This window comes from Pituophis catenifer, unplaced genomic scaffold (genome assembly GCF_029215685.1).
Source record: "Pituophis catenifer annectens isolate HBS135680 unplaced genomic scaffold, rPitCat1.0.hap2 SCAF_8, whole genome shotgun sequence".
Lineage (NCBI taxonomy): Eukaryota > Metazoa > Chordata > Lepidosauria > Squamata > Colubridae > Pituophis > Pituophis catenifer.
The window spans coordinates 44,867,364-44,884,874 of record NW_027256888.1 but is presented as its reverse complement, the minus strand read 5'-3'; the positions used below and the strand labels follow the sequence as shown (position 1 = coordinate 44,884,874).

At 34.4% G+C, this 17,511-nt stretch overlaps 1 protein-coding gene across 1 annotated transcript in view; it reads left to right on the top strand.

Moving 5' to 3' along the window:
- TRPC3 (transient receptor potential cation channel subfamily C member 3) overlaps nucleotides 1-17,511 on the top strand; it is a 43,028-nt gene extending 25,517 nt beyond the window's left edge. Inside the window, exons 4-12 of the mRNA XM_070948448.1 lie at nucleotides 3,317-3,481; nucleotides 5,467-5,683; nucleotides 6,701-6,934; nucleotides 7,674-7,938; nucleotides 9,371-9,566; nucleotides 10,488-10,697; nucleotides 13,613-13,696; nucleotides 15,513-15,588; nucleotides 17,369-17,511. Of these exons, the coding sequence (XP_070804549.1) occupies nucleotides 3,317-3,481; nucleotides 5,467-5,683; nucleotides 6,701-6,934; nucleotides 7,674-7,938; nucleotides 9,371-9,566; nucleotides 10,488-10,697; nucleotides 13,613-13,696; nucleotides 15,513-15,588; nucleotides 17,369-17,511 (1,590 nt within the window). The remainder of the gene's footprint in view (nucleotides 1-3,316; nucleotides 3,482-5,466; nucleotides 5,684-6,700; nucleotides 6,935-7,673; nucleotides 7,939-9,370; nucleotides 9,567-10,487; nucleotides 10,698-13,612; nucleotides 13,697-15,512; nucleotides 15,589-17,368) is intronic.

Sequence of the window (17,511 nt, the reverse complement as noted above, 5' to 3'; positions counted from 1 at the left end):
TGGGATTGGGACAAGTCAGTGGAACTCTAAAACCTATGTTTGCCACCTGCTCAGAAAAGTTGACTCCCTGATGTACGAGGGATTAAAAAGAAAAAAAAAATCAAGTGATCCCAAAGGAATTTTATCTTTATTTTAAAACTGCTATATACCGTAAGTGAAACGGAATTGATTTTGCCATAGAAAGAGAGTGGAAGATTAATAGATTCAATTGTCTTCTTTCAGTGTGTGCTGTTCTTGATAAGGGTAACAAAGAGTTTTACTGCTTACTTGAACATTTTAAAAAAGGTAGATGTAGAGTAAATTGGGTGTGGATATCAGGGATTGTAGTCTGGAACAACTGGAAAACACCAGACTGAGAAAAGGAATGGTGTGATCTCTGACTTCATTATAAAATCAGTTCTTGATTTATAAGTATTATGTTGCTGTTAATCAAAGTTGTCATAATAGTTAAACTGAAATCATGAGTTAGCTAAATTAAATGGAAAGCTCTATCTATCTATCTATCTATCTATCTATCTATCTATCTATCTATCATCTATTTACGGTATCATGTTCATCTACACAAACACACACATCTGTCTGTGGAGTCCTTGGTTCTCTCTAAGATTGGTTGTTTGCCTGCAGATGTTTCATTACCAGACTAGATATCTATAACCAGTGCTTCTTCTCTGACATTGGGGAAACTCATCTACTGAACATTTGCAAAAAGAAACACACACGCACGCACACACACACTTACCTGTCTGTAAGAAGATTCTTTACAGAACAGCCATAAAATGAAGTATCATGGATAGGAGATGAAGCCAGTAATAGGGCACAGCTGTCTAGAATGCTAAATAGATGTACTCTGTATTGCAACATTTTGTTTGAGGTCTCACCTGCTGTTTTGAGATATATCTCCTTACTGCACATGAACCAATTTTATTAATATATTTATACGCAATTACTGCCCCTTATATGAGAAAAAAAGTCACATAATGACTGATGACCAAAATAACAAATCCATTTGCACCCAAAGAAAGAACAACTGTTTATATTTTAGTGCGTTATCTCCAATCTCATTTGAGCTTTTAGAAAGTGTTACTGTGATGTTGGCAACTTTGAAACATGCTAAATAAAATATCTAATAATAGGATAGAATGGTACAACAATAAGAATTAATACAGTAGGAAGTCTTTAATAACTTCAAATATCCCGTTTGGAGAACCTTATAATTTAATGGATTTTTCCTCAAAGAACAGTGTTAGATGTTAAATCTAACAGTGTTAGATTTAAGTAGCAACATGCAGATTTATTAATATATAGTTTTGGAAGCTGATAAGCTTATAAAACCACCAACTTGTACTGGCAACATAATCAAAAGAAACACTTTTTCTGTCATGCATAATTCCCAGTGACACTGTCAACATTACTTAATATGCAGAGCATAGACCTTGAAATCTTTCTAATTTTTATAGATGCCTTGAGTTATAAGTATGATGGAAATTAAAAATAATACCTGAAACTTGTTAGCCATTTCATTATTGGTTTGATGGAAGGTATTGTATTTACTGGACTTTGTTTTAGTTATAATCAAACTTGGATTATGAATCTGTCAAAATTATAATAGCTAATGGGTTTCTCGTTAGGCTGCTTCTGTTCTGATGTTTTTGCTAAAAACAGACTCATTTAATTTGTATAGTATTCTGAAAGCAAGAACAAACTATCTTTTAGACTGTTAATTTAAATGGACCTAAATAGCTCCTGTGCTACACTGTAAGTGCTATCTTTGCTGAACTGAGATTGTATGCTCCAGCCAGCACAGAAATCTGCCTAGATAGCACCATACTGTGGACAGCTGTGCTAGGATTTTCTACATTCAAAATATGTATTCTCTTACCCAGCTACAGAATTTGAAACAAACCCTTTCATTGGTACAACACTTTATATCTTGCGCTAGAGCTTTGATTTATGAAAGTAGAACTTTAAAACTTAGAATACTTTTACTTGTTTAGTAACAACGTGTTCCTTTGTTTTTGTGTTAATCAAGTGTCTAGGCCCCGTACTGTGTGCATGTGCACCCAGTACGTCCCAAAAGGAGGCTTGGGAAGGTAAGTAGAACAGCGAGGGGGGGGATCAGCTGTGGTGCGCAGTTTAGCTTCGCTAGAAAGCAGGAAATCCTGCTTTCTAGCAAAGCTAAACCGTGCAGCACAGGTGATTCTCGGATCGTAGCTTTTTTAAACTACCGGTTCCACCGAAATGATAGCTAACTACCGATTTGACCAAACCAGTAGCTCTTTTTTACTGCCAGTTCACTTGAACCGGTAGTTTATATCACTACTGGTTCGCCTGAACCAGAGCGAACCGGTAGCATTTCATCCCTTGGCTGCTTCTGATTTGGATGCAGTATGAAGGTTTAAAAATCTGCTGCCATTGATTTGATCAGCTACTTTTTTTGTTTGGTCAAAGGTAAAATCTCTCTTCCTTTCCCTCTCCCTCCCTGCCTATCTTAAAACCATCTCTGAGCAACTTAGAGTTGATAAAGCAATAAATACAATCATAAAACAAAGCCAAACCTCCCTAAAAAGTGTGTGGATTATCTGTACCAGGTAGTTCTCGATTTACAACAGTTCAAAGTTACTAAAAAGTGACTTATGACCATTTATGATCATTGCAGCATCCCCATGGTCATGTGATCAACATTCAGACACTTGTCAATTGACTCATATTTATGACAGTTGTGGTGTCCTGGGGTCCAGAGGTGGGTTTCAGCAGGTTCTGACCAGTTCTGGAGAACCGGTAGCAGAAATTTGAATAGTTCGGAGAACCGGTAGTAAAAATTCTGACTGGCCCCACCCTCATCTATTCTCTGCCTCCCAAGTCCCAGCTGATCGGGAGGAAATGGGGATTTTGCAGTAACGTTCCCATGGATTGGGGTGGGAATGGAAATATTATAGTATCCTTCCCCTGCCATGCCCACCAAGCCATGCCACACCCACCAAGCCACACCCACAGAACCGATAGTAAAAATTTTTGAAACCCACCATTGCTGGGGTCATGTGATTACCCTTTGTGACCTTCTGACAAAGTCAATGGGCAACTGAGATTCACTTAACAACCGTGTTACTAACTTAACAACTGCAGTGATTGTCTTAACTGTGCCAAGAAAGGTCGTAAAATAGGATAAAATTCACTTAACTGTCTCGCTTAGCAGCAGAAATTTTGGTTCAGTTGTCATCATAAGTCAAGAACTACTTGTATTTTAAAGAAATTTGCAGTGATGCAAAACACTAATTATAGTGCTGTGTAACTTGATTTTTCTTCTGTTTTCCCACAGTTTGTAGCCCATCCTAACTGTCAGCAACAGCTGTTGACCATCTGGTATGAAAACCTTTCAGGATTACGGGAACAGACCATAGCTATCAAGTGTCTAGTTGTGCTGGTTGTTGCACTGGGCCTTCCATTTCTTGCCACAGGATACTGGATTGCACCATGTAGCAGGGTACAGAGTTTTTTCCCCCTTATATTTTTTCCTTACATTTAAATTAACTAACTCTAGGGAAAATGCTTTTGTATGAACGCTTCTCTTTAAAAAGAATGTAACTATTCTGATTACCAAATTACTGTTTTGTACAGTAGAAACCATCATGATATTTATTATTGATTTCTTTCACTTAATATAGTGAACAGAATAAGTTACTTTCCTTACCTTATCATTATTCTGTTCACAGATGATTCTGGAATATATATAGGCTTATTTATATTTATGCTTCTGCACATGGATAGAAATCTCTTCCATCTTCCGCAGAGCTAAAGGCAATGAGTCACACTGTATTTACCTTAGCAGCACATTTGTTCATAAAGGATGAAAGCAACCTGGCATTATTTTTAGTAATAATAAAAAGGTGGCACACCATGTACACACAAACTTGTTCTGTTTGAACTTAGACTTATTGATAGAATTTTACTTCTGAGCAAACTTGAGTTGAAACTTGGCTAGTTCTAAGATATTCTGGGACTTTGTCCATTCATATTTGCCAGACAAATAACTATGCCTATTTTTTTCACTGGAAAAGGGGGGAAAGAAAGCTCCTTTAATAATGGGACATGGGGAAGACCCATTGTTGGTACAATCCGGAGATGCTACAGTATCTTTAAATTTGGAAAAGAGAACTGATCATAGACATATCAAAGCCCTATAAATGATGCTTGCTAATGCTTTATTTTCCCTATCCAGTAGGATATATTAATTTCCTTAATTCACCCAGTATGAATGGGTTGCTGGTTTACCAGGGAATGCCTTCATCTCAAATTCTTGGGCAGTGCTTGCAAAATCCCACTAGATCCCACCAGACCAACAGTATGCTTAAAGAAGGCTAAGCAGATAAAGAGAGAATCATAGATATATTCCAATGACAGTTTCTGCAGTATGCCACTAGAAAGGCTATAGTATGGCTAGGGAGCACATAGTTGACATTCCATGAATTAGGGAGCACAACCTTACCTTGTATTCCATCTATACTAGTTCTGTATCCCATCACACCTGCTGAGGAACAGTAACATGTTTTAACATGTTTAACAAGTAAAACATGATTTACTTCTTATGCACTTCCCTCTTATAAAAGGTTTTTGTGCAGTGTATCTGTCATTGGACTTAACTAAAGGGCTAATCTAAGATGTATTGTTTTAGAAAACTAAAATGGAGTGGTCAAAAACCTCTTTTAAATGTTTGAAATCAAAATGGGTTCTTTTGATTTCGCTAGAAGTATTCCAATTTTTAATTCCTTACCCAGATGATTCCCAAGCTGACAAAAATGGCTGTTTTAACTTGGAACACTCCTGGTTAAGTGAGAAAATGCCATTTCAAACTGGAAACAGCTGTTTCCATTTCATTTTGAGTTTGCTTATTTAAATGCACACATACCTACTGTATAATAAGATGGACAAACTGGGTTTGCTTTGTTTGCAAAATTTATGAAATGTTTCTTCAAACTTTGTGTACTTTTTGTTGGCCGTAATGATGAAAATAAAGTGGCTTTCACTAATACAAATAACCCATTGTTTTTGATTTTTTTTTTTTGAAAAAGCTGTCTCATCTGGTACCAACTTAAGACATAATAAGTGAGCTCATGCATTGAGAAAAAAACTATGGTTTAATTATATATATGGACAAAATAAAAAAGTTTGGAAATCCCAATGTATCTTATACCTTAAGACAGAAAGAGCTATGGTGGCAGTGGTTAGAATGCAGTAGTGCAGACTACTGCAGTTCGATTCTCACCAGCTAAAGGCTTCCATCCTTCCGAGGTCAGTAAAATGAGGATCCAGATTATTGGGGTGATATGCTGACTCTGTAAATTGCTTAGAGACAGCTGTAAAGCACTGTGAAACGGTATGTAAGTGCTGTTGCTATTGCTATTTGCTGAAAATGAAAGCATGTATAGACGAAAAAAAAGCTAACAACCATACTTTTATCTGCTTTCTTAGCTTGGGAAAATTCTCCGGAGTCCATTTATGAAATTTGTGGCACATGCGGCCTCCTTCATTATTTTCTTGGGACTACTAGTATTTAATGCTTCAGATAGATTTGAAGGCATCTCAGTATTACCAAACGAAACAGTTATTGATTATCCAAAACAGATCTTTCGAGTTAAGACAACTCAGTTCACTTGGACAGAGATGCTTATCATGATATGGGTGCTTGGTATGTATATATTTCCTTATTTCCTTATTGCAGTGTATATTTTTTTAGACATCTCTGCATGATGCTATGATGATAAATAAATCACAGCATATTTTTAGAATAGTGGTCCCCAACCCCCAAGCTGAGGCCCACTACCGAGTCATGGCCTGTTCGCAACCGAGCCATGGGCTGGTGCAGATGCGTACATGCATAGTTTGACCCGCATGAATGGTGGGCTGGCACACATGTGAATGTAGCTTGATTCATGTGAGCAATGGGCTGCTGTGCATGCACACACATCTCCACTTGAAGTCGAGTTGCGCATGTGCGTGCCGGCCCACCGCTTGCGTGAGTCAAACTGCATGCACACACATGCACACTGGCCCACTGCTCACATGACCCTATTCTCCTCTCGCCCCCCTCCTGGATCCCCAAGCAGCAAAGGTTGGGGACCGCTACTCTAGAACATATGGAATTGTTAATATAGAAAGCATACAACAAAAGAAATCATGATTCAGATTACATATGTTCAAACCAAAGAACTTCTCAATCTTGATTCTGGATGTTTTGAGTTTTAAAAGTTGTCTGACCTTATCTTTTTGAGGGGTGAGTTACCCAGAATGCTCATCTAAATAGCTTGTAATACTCAATGCAAAATAGAAACTCTAAACTCAAGACTATGTTGGGAACAGTGACAGCAATAGTATGTTGAGGAACACTGTCGAACAGTACAGGGCACCCCACATATCAATCATTAAATTTTTAGGTAACTGATATTACAGTGGATTTAGCCTAATATTTAAGGACCTTTTATTGTATTCGTAATAGTATGCACTGGCATGTTATTCAATGTGAGTAGGCCTAAAAACACCTGCATCATTCTTAGTATGCTTTCTGTTTCTGATCTGAAAGTATAGTCATATACGGGTGTATTTTAAAAAAAAGTCAAATTAGTCATGTGACTTAATCTCAGATTGGTTTTGTTTGGGTTGCATCCTTAATTACATTTAACTGGATTTCATTGCATTTCTTTTTCAGGTATGATGTGGTCTGAGTGTAAAGAGCTCTGGCTAGAAGGACCCCGTGAATATATTCTGCAGCTTTGGAATGTTCTTGATTTTGGAATGTTATCTATTTTTATTGCTGCTTTCACAGCTAGATTGTTGGCCTTTTTACAAGCTACAAAAGCACAAAACTATGTGGACAAATATATCCAGGAGACAGATCTCTCTGTAGTCACACTTCCACCAGATATAGAGTATTTTACTTTTGGTAAGTTCAAACACGTTGCCGTGTCTTTGGCATATTAAAATGGCTAATATTCTTTAAAGCACAGGTAGCTAACTCACAATTGGCCAGGATCTGAACACATTTCATGTTTATCTCACATGGCAGATTTAGCAATACTTTATGAAAGGCTTTCTGCGGCTGAATATTAGCCATAGACTGTATACTCCTGCTATTGAATGTGATTTATTATAAAAATTAGCTATATATTTTTTGCTGTTAGGATGTTGTTAATTAGTTTTTCTGACTAGTAACACAATAACAGAGTTGGAAGAGACTTCTAGTTCAACCCTCTGCTCACGCAGGAAACCCTATACAATTTCAGACAAATGGTTGTCCAATCTCTTCTTAATTTCCAGTGTTAGAGCACCCACAACTTCTGGAGGCAAGTTTGCTCCACTGATTGCTTTTTAATTTATAAAAAACAAACTAGTTTGATTTGAAAAAAGATATTAAAGCAAAAATGTTACATAGTTTGAATTTCTAAAGAGAATACTCGTTGTTTGATTGGTCCAGAGAAAATACTGCTCAGAATATTTTTGACCACTAATTATTTGAAAATATTTACATCGATCTTTAAACCATATATACATAGTCACAGGCACATGCAGCATACGGAAAGAAATAGATTCAAAAAACTGCTAATTGTGTTATTATTTTGACAACACAATGAACAAATAGATAAAACTAACAAGCTTCTTGTTTATATCATTTTTTCCCCTAGCTAGAGATAAATGGCTTCCATCTGATCCACAAATCATATCGGAAGGTCTTTATGCAATTGCTGTTGTGCTTAGTTTTTCTCGAATTGCTTATATTTTACCTGCAAATGAGAGTTTTGGACCACTGCAGATTTCACTTGGAAGAACTGTTAAAGACATTTTCAAATTTATGGTTCTTTTTATTATGGTATTTCTTGCTTTTATGATTGGGATGTTCATACTATACTCTTACTATCTTGGAGCCAAAGTAAATGCAGCATTTACTACGTAAGTAACAAGTGCAGAAACAATTATTATTGTATCATTTCTGATCAAATTTGCTGAAAGATTTGATGACTACATACACAGGAAGGTACATTTATGGAGTTTGCTTGGGAATTATACAGAAACAGTTTGGAGGGAAGTGTTTTGGTTTTTTTTTTTTACAAAGATGTGTAAGAAAAAGAAAGGAAAGGAAATTAAAACTATATTTGACAATGATAAAATTAAGCAAAGGTAATTCTAGGTTAAAGGAGTGGGATATGTAAAAACACAGACATGAGTAAAAAGCTTTAGAAACACTTGAGAAAGAGACTGACTAGGAGCCACACCATGGTTGTTTCAAAGACATAATATCGTATCTGTAGCTGAATGAAAAGTATTTATCTATACAACTGGAATCCAGAAAACAATTAACACTTGTCACTTTCATCAGTTGAATCAGTCATTGCAAGACTAATTACACCTGGGGTCCTTGAAATGTTTTGGACTTCCACACACATTAGATACAGCTCAAATAATTAATAGTAAGGAATTGTACAACTTGTTAAAATATAAAAGGGCACTAGTTTGTTCACCTTGAACTGTAAAGTAATAGAAAGAATGACAGAAAAACTGAGACTACTTCTAAATTGATGTTTGCAATTACCTAATATTTTCTGTTATGTTTATTTGCTGTAATTGTTTCTGAATTTCAACATATAGTACAGTATAGTACTACTATAACATTAGAGTTCATTGGGTTCATGGGCTGACATTAATGTTGTGTTTAGATGGAAGTCTTCTATTGGCATATATTTATTTTATTATTATAAATATTATAGTAATAATTATAAAATGACAGTACTTCTATAGCAGTTTGTCAGTTAAGAACCTCTTTTTAGTTTCCAAATCATTTGGGAGAAATTTACCTTTGTAGTTATTGGTTATTGCACTATGTCTGTATATGCTCATGTGTAAACTCAAATCTATATGTTCCTATGTAAACCCAGCTATTGTGGCTTGAAACTTTGGTTTCTGACTGTATATATTGCAGAAATCCAACTAAATGATATTTAGTAAAGCATCATTCAATTCTGGTTTTGTATAATGTCAAGCCAGATTTCTGTCTCCATTAATTCTTGTGGTGCTGGTTGGTAATTTTTTAGAATTAAGAATTATTTTCTGTTTGACAATGATCAATACAAGTTGTAAGGCTATAATATAAATATCTAATATTTAAGTTATCAGAAATAGTGACTTACTATGTTAAACAATGTAGCTCCACATCCACAAATTTAATTGGCCATATACAATAGGGCATAGCATAATCAGTTTCAGAACTGATCAGAAAATATTTTATGTTCTGCACATTAGGCCCTCTATCACTTTGTTTATTAAGGTAATTAAACTATAAAACTTGTAATAATCAGCTAATGCTTTTTCTTTTCTTTTCATGCAGTGTTGAAGAAAGCTTTAAGACTTTATTCTGGTCAATATTTGGCTTATCAGAAGTTACATCAGTTGTCCTCAAATATGATCATAAATTCATAGAAAATATTGGTTATGTGTTGTATGGAATATATAATGTAACAATGGTTGTGGTTTTACTCAACATGCTGATTGCAATGATTAACAGTTCATACCAAGAAATAGAGGTATGTCTCAATAGAGTTCATATATCTAGAACTAAGAAATCATGTTGATTTTGAGTTTCCTCTGCTCAGTTGTGAAAATGGATATAGTCCAGTGGTTCTCAACCTGAGGTCTGCAGACCTCTGGGAGGGTCACGATGTTGTCAGAGGACTTCCACAAAGGCTTGAAGAAATATTATGATTTAAATCTTGAGACAAGTCTTGGTGGTCCGTGGCCGCAAAAAGTATTTAAAGGGGATCCATCCTGAAGAAAAGGTTAAGAACCACTGATATAACCAAATGATTTCCCTATATCTAATTTTTCTTGTTTTTTGTTTAGATGTACAATTTTTAATATGTACTACCTACCAATCAAATTAAGATGTGGATTAATATTAGTAAAATTCTATTTCTATTGTTTTATCAAAAGGAGTCAGTTGTTTAATGGAAGATAATAAAAAACTAACTTGTTTTACCTAAGCTTTTGGAAGTGCTTAGAATATATTTTTCTACCATGTTTTTCCAAAAATAAGACCCTGTCTTATATTTTTTGAACCCCGAAATAAATGCTTGGCCTTCTTTTCGGGGAGGTCTTATTATTTTGGGGCGCGTGGAACAAGACAAGGATCTTCTTGCCGTCTTACCTGTTTTCCAACTCTGCCTCCCTAACCCTAACCAGAGGAAATGGCGGGGACTGGCTGTGCATGCGTATAAAATTTTTTGGATAGCTTATTTTCGGGGGAGGGCTTATTTTCAGGGGGCTTATCCAGGGAGTTCTTATTTTTGGGGAAATACGGTATAAGTAGATTTTTCAGGTAAAACAGTAGATCTATATATTTACACTGACAAAATTCTGAAAAGACGAGAAAGTAGCAGCATTTACTTCATAATAAAAAGGAAATTACTTGTGAGTGGAATTTTTTTTTTTTTTTGTTTCTGACAAAGGACGACAGTGATGTGGAGTGGAAATTTGCTCGTTCCAAACTCTGGTTATCATACTTTGATGATGGAAAAACCCTACCACCACCATTCAGTCTTGTACCAAGTCCAAAATCGTTCTTTTATCTCTTCATGAAGATCATTAAATTATTGAGGTGCAGAAGGAAAAGATTACAAAAAGACATGGAAATGGGAATAGGTAACTCAAAATCCAGAGTAGGTTCACCCGTGTTTTTTATATATAAAAGAGTGTTTTTTATTTTTGACTAATTTGCTGAATCCTAAATTATGGTTTTCACGTAAAAGACATGCTTTCCTGGTTTAAATTCTACATATTTGCAATGTCAGTATCTAAAGTCATATCCATTTACCCATTTACCCACCTAAATGAGTGCAAAAAGGGACTACAGGTAGTCCTCACCTAATGACATCAGGGCCTGGAATTTTGGTCATAAATCATTGAGGTCGTTAAATGGCTCACCACATAACTTGACTTGATTTTATGATTGTTTGTACAATGGTAGAAAAGCAAATCATCATCATTAAGTGAATCACATGTTTGTTAAGCATGTTTGTTAACCACATGGTTACATGATTGTTAACCAAATTATTCTTCTGAATGAGCATTTTCTTCTGGAAAACTAGCAAAAATGTTTTAAATCATGGTCATGTGATTATGGAACACTGCAACCAGTGTTCTATAATTTTGTAAATGCTATTGTGAATTGTAAATGCTATTCTGTGACCGCAAGTGTGTGTGTGTGCAGCAGTCGTAACTTCAAGGATAGGTTGTAACTGTTGTAACTTCAAACAATTGGTAAGTGAAGACTATATGTAGTGGGACTTCAGTGGCTAGGACTCTTCATCACCTCCAGTATTGACCACAAGGGGCAGTGAAGTATAGGGAGTTAAGCTTTAAGTGTCTATCACTGTCCTGCTCTTAGTCTAATGTCAGTGTTATTTATGGTATAGGTAGTCCTTGAATTACCACAATTGAACCTAACATTTCTGTTGTTAAGTGATACATTTGTTAACAAGTTTTGCCCTGTTTTACCACCTTTCTTGCCTCAGTTGTTAAGTGAATCACTGCAGTTGATAAGTTAGTAACCCAGGTGTTAATGAATCTGGTTTCCCCATTGACTTTCCTTGTCAGGTCATAAAAGGTGATTGCATGACCTTGTGATACAGCAATGGTTATGAATATAAACCAGTTGCCAAGCATCTGAATGTGATACATGATCATGGGGCTGCTGCAAAGTTTGTAACTGTGAAAAATGGTCATAAATCACTTTTTCAGTGCTGTTGTAACTTTGGTCACTAAATGAACTGTTGTAAGTCAAGGATTACCTGTACTTCTATTTTTACTTTCAGTAAAAAGCACTTATTCTCTAATTCTCTTTCTTGTAATTAGGTAGATGCTAATTTTTGCATACCCCTATCATGTTTTCACTTAAATGCATTTATTATTTATGTTAGATTTATAAAATATGATTCACTAATTAAGTGCTTAGGTTCCTGCTCTTGGGAACATTCCAGAGAAAGAGATGCCTTTGTTATGACATAATGGGATAGATTTGATATCCTGCTTCCATATCTCTTCCAGAGATGAAGGTTTAGTGCATTAGGAAATATAGATAGGACTATATGTAAATATATTGCAGTGTAAATGATACAGTACATTCGGTATGTGGAATAGTACACTGCTGAAAAAAATAAAGGGAACACAAGCAGAAGACATCCGAGATCTGAATGAATGAAATAGCCTTATTAAATACTTTGTTTGTTACATACAGTAGTTTTGTGTTCCCTTTAGTTGTTTGAGCAGTATATAAACTACTGTATGTAAAGAACAAAGTATTTAATAAGGCTATTTCATTCATTCAGATCTTGGATGTCTTCTGCTTGTGTTCCCTTTATTTTTTTGAGCAGTATATTTCTTCAGTGGATTATTTTTAAGCAGAAGACAGATGAAACTTGATGACAATAATGATCTTTTACTATTCCTGTTTTCAAAGGAGATTTCTAGAATAGTTGTGTCCTTTTATAAGTAGCTAAAATAATATGAAATGCTGATTAATGCATGCCGCACTATCAAAAGTGTTCACCCGAAATATGGATGGATTAGAAAACTTTGAATGAACATTTCATTGACAGACATCTTTGGAATTTTCTATATACCAGCAAGGGGAGTGAAACCCATGAACCTCCATGTTTACTTCAAAGTGTGCAAGAGCTCTTTTAAATTCAGCTAAATAAATTTAAGTGCTCAGACATTAGGAATACTACCTTTTCCCATTATCTCAGGTCCCGTCTATATAATTTCCTTTTAGCATAGAAATGCTTTTAAGTGTGCAAGTCTTATGTCACTTCAACAGCAAAAAATTGTGCTTATATGAAGGATATATTAAGACATAACCAGTATCAAGGACAAAGACTACATACATTGTTCCTTATTTCATGCATATGTTGGTATCTAATATCCTTTTTCAAGGAAAAGGGGTTTTATTTTAGTTTTTTTATGCAACACCTTGTCTTATTGGATGTCTGGAGACTGTGTCATCAATCAGTTTGAATTATCCCTGCCTTCATCCTTTATGCTGCCTCTTCTTTGTCTTGATTGAGTCAATGGCTCCTATCCTAGCAGGCTCTTGCTATGCTGCAGTAGCTGAACCTCACTATTAATAATGTTAAGTTTTCTTTTATTATGCTATCAGATGCATGAAAAATAACAAAAAATAATAAGCTCTACTTCTGACAATCTAATCACATTTTTTCTCAGATTCATTGCATTACTATTTATTTTACTATTATAAATATTGTTCAGTTCTAATTTCCTGTTCAGCGCAAGCACAAGCTATACATGTGGGAGTTGTTAGGTGTGTAAGATGTGTACAGTAACAATTGTTTTTCAGGAATATGCATTCTTTTTTATGTGCTTGGTTTAGGAAACAGTTAAAATAATATATTTCTATTTAAGTGCATTGTTTAATCTAGGAATAGATATGTATTTTAGTAATATGACAAATTGAAATATATTTCTTTCAGAATTATCAGTCATTAAGTATTAGCATCTTATATAGTAGCTGCAAATATTATGGAATAAATTTTAATTCAGCTATATTGTTTTCTAGCTAAATCTCTTTTCTCAGTCCAACTCAAGAGTTTTTGAATCACACAGTTTTAACAGCATTCTCAATCAACCTTCACGCTATCAGGTAAGCAGTTACTTGTATAATGTGCATTCATTATAAACTCTTATGAAATGCATTAAGATTGTTTCCATTTATGGTAGAAATCAGGCATATTACATACCTAGAGCTCTGTATGTTTAACTGTAAGAGGTTTTCTTACATCCTCTTGGGAGATAAAATTCCAGTTGTCCATTATATTGCTGCTTGTTCAAAAATTGGTACTTGTTTCCCTCACTATATAATTACTAAAGCAGAGCATAACTTGGGAACACTCCAGACAATCCCTCTTCCTTGTTGACATCACTTAAATGATGACCGCTTCCTGTAGACAATTCACTACAACTGTCTGCTGGAGGGAGACTGTGGGCATGCACCTGTATCTGTGTTGGCTGCTATGGGAGTTATAACTCAGATGCTGAATCTTCTAAAAACCAACCTATCTTCTATCCTGCAGATACTGATGTAAATGGTACCAGGGTGAAAGCAGATAATTCAGAGTACCGTACTTTATGCATTTTATTTAGCATACTACAGTATCATATATTTTAAAGTATAGCCTAAGGTTAAAAGCTCTCTTGCTTTTATTAAACTGCAACAGCTCTAGAAGTCTGCAGAAGTGGAAAAATGTTTGAAATGGGTATGATGACTTCAGAAGTTTCTCTGTACTTCTCTAAAATGGTCTTGTGCCAGTCCCTCTCCAAAGTTAAAATAATACAAAATAAAATAATACACAGGAAGATAAAAGAACAGAAATAGCCTATGAGAAGAGAGACTAATACTGCCATGACTTTGCAATTAAATATCTTCTACAATCATCTTACAATGACAAACTAAAGCAATTAAAAAAATATTGTGTTGCATTTTAAGCCGCTGGTTAGCACAGAAGTGCCTTTTCCTGTCTAAAGGAAATACAGGTCTTCTATCATATTTTTTTGTCTTGTTGGCAGAGGGAAATTGGTGTCAAAAACAAACTGTAGGTCAGTGGAACAGGCATGGTTAGAACAAGTAAGCATCCCAAAAATTCCCAAAGAACACTACTAGCGAGACATAATATAGTCACCTGACTTTGCCTCCAAATATTGAGTAGAAAACCAGAGGAAATTCTGCAAACTTGAAATTGCAATTATGTTAAATAAGAAAATATTACTTTTATATCAGTACCAATAGTACCAATTTAAGACTGTTGACTTGTGAATTATGAATAAGATAAATATAATATTGTTGGAGCATATAAAAAATTAGTGGTGTTAGGGCATGTGCATGTGTGCAAATCCATATCTCCTTTTGAATGAAATTTGGGGGAGAGTTGAGGTATTCATCTATCCATGGAGTCCTGTCCACAAAAACTGCTTAGATAAGTGTTTGTTAAACAGTAATAATAGTTAGCAGAGTACACAAATTGCATCAGGGCAGGTAATTCATTCAAACTAAGCAGTTTTTTCTTGTTTTGCTTCTTTCCCAACATATTGTTCTAATTTGTTTCATATAATGGCCTTAATTTTAAAACGAGTATACAAAACTGCCCATGACTTCTGTTCTTTATTGTGCTAATTGGTTTTTATACAAAAATAATTTTATAAAAATCATAGTTTAAAAAGGAATTTAAGATCATACAGTTGAATGTCTAGCTCTACTTATGGTGTAAAAACTTGAAAATGAATGTTTGATTGCACTAAAATGGAAGTTACTTCAGAGAAACTAAATCCTGTAACTTGTATCCTATAGCTTGTCCTTATTACAGATGAAGATTCAGATATTTTTTTCAGGACTTTGAGGAGCATGTATTTAAAATTAAGATGGCAAATAAATAAAAATTTGATTAAGTTTTTCCCTCCAATAGCAAATCATGAAGAGACTTATAAAACGTTACGTTTTGAAAGCCCAGGTAGACAAGGAAAATGATGAAGTCAATGAAGGTAAGAGCCTATAGAGTTATTCAGAGCCTATAGAGTATTATAAATGCAAAAGAAAAATAAAAGTGTTGCTGTCTGAGAAACCAGAGGTTTCAATTATGGGAGGAAATATTCTGTCTTCTTTGGGCTTCAAATCAGATATTTAACACTGTAAATACGGATAAAAATAATGAAGTGGGGGAAATAGTGTATCTAATATTAAATGTAGTGTTTTTCTTAGTAAACTAAACTAATTAAATTTAAAAATGATTTGCATTTGGATAAATTAGTTTTATAAAAATAAAGTTTTAACTACTGTATGGGCCAAATTATAAAAATACTTGAAAATGATTAAAAATATTAAATCTTCAAAATGCAGTAGTCTTAACCTTTAGAAATATCCATGAGTTGAATTCACTTCTAAAATTAGCTGATACAACACATGACCTAAATCTCTCTAGGGTACTGATGTGCTTTAAGATATGAGAAGTTTGTACAACAGAAAATAATAAAAAAAACAGTTACTTGATATTTTGGTAAAACATATAAACATACACACAATATACATTTTATTTTTGGAGGTATGTGGGTTCTTTTTAGGTTTTTTGTTACTCTTCCTATATAAACCTGAATCCCTTCCCCATTAAAAAATAAGATCCCAGGTTTTCTTTAAATTCATTTTCAAATATCTTAATTTATTTTGTATTCAGAACAGATTAGAAAAAAACTCAAATGTTGGAACTAATTCCTCTGTGCAGTTTTAAGATTACTGATCTTTTATTCAAATTGCATGCTCTTAAAATGAAAGTCAGGATTTTTAGTATAGTTTTATAATGCATATTGAGTACACATTACACTGAAAGTTAAAATCAAGCCAAGCTGCCTGCTGTTTACTTTTTAAGTAAATAATATTATGAATTCTTACTTGATAAATGTTCTTTTCACTCAGATTTTTTGTCAAATAATTCATAGGACTATGCAACATACTGAATTGACAACTTCATATGAATTCCAAATCTGAAAAATTATATTAGAGAGATTGATGTTGCTGAGATTTTGACTGGCTTGAATAAATCATATTCCAATAAACATTTATTAAATTAAGAATATATTCAAAACATGTAGAGTTCAAATAGCTATATAGCTACCATTTATATAGGTTCATTTAGATGCCCATATGAAAAGACAAATGAGTACATTTGATTAGTTTCTACAAGTTTACCTCAAGAAGAGACTTCCATGTCTGCAGATTGTTAAAAATTCTGGAAAGCCAACTTGCCATGGTCAACTCTCCATGGCCAATTGCCCAAGTCACCTGAGGACAATTCGCCACAGTACAAGAGTTACACTAATATCAAAGAAATAGTCAAATAGAATCATTAAAGAGAGGATGCCAAAGGAGGGACAAAATAAAATGTGAATGACAAAAATTAGAATATTTTTTAAATTATTCGAAATAATTAAATTGAATTGCTGAATTTGCCAGCGGCACGTTGGCCATAGCATGTTGGCTGTGGCAAGTAGACCACGGAGAGTTGCCCGTAGCAAGTTGGCTGTGGAGAGCTGTCCCATTCCGTCAGAGATGTATCATCATTGCTTGATTGTGAAACTTTTTGTTTGGAAGACAAATTGAAAAAAGTGAAGGTTACAGTACAGCTTTCAGTCACTTCACATTTTTTCAAAGCTTTCAGTTGTTCAGTATAAATGGAAGAACTTCAACTGCTTAGTTTTATGAACTACTATGAACAATGTAGCAGATGATACTTTATCAAGATATGTTAAAAGTCTTTTTGTTTTTACACAGGTGAATTAAAGGAAATTAAACAAGATATTTCTAGTCTTCGCTATGAACTTTTGGAAGACAAATCTCAAGCAACAGAGGAATTGGCAATTCTCATACATAAATTAAGTGAAAAACTCAATCCAAATATATCAAGATGTGAATGA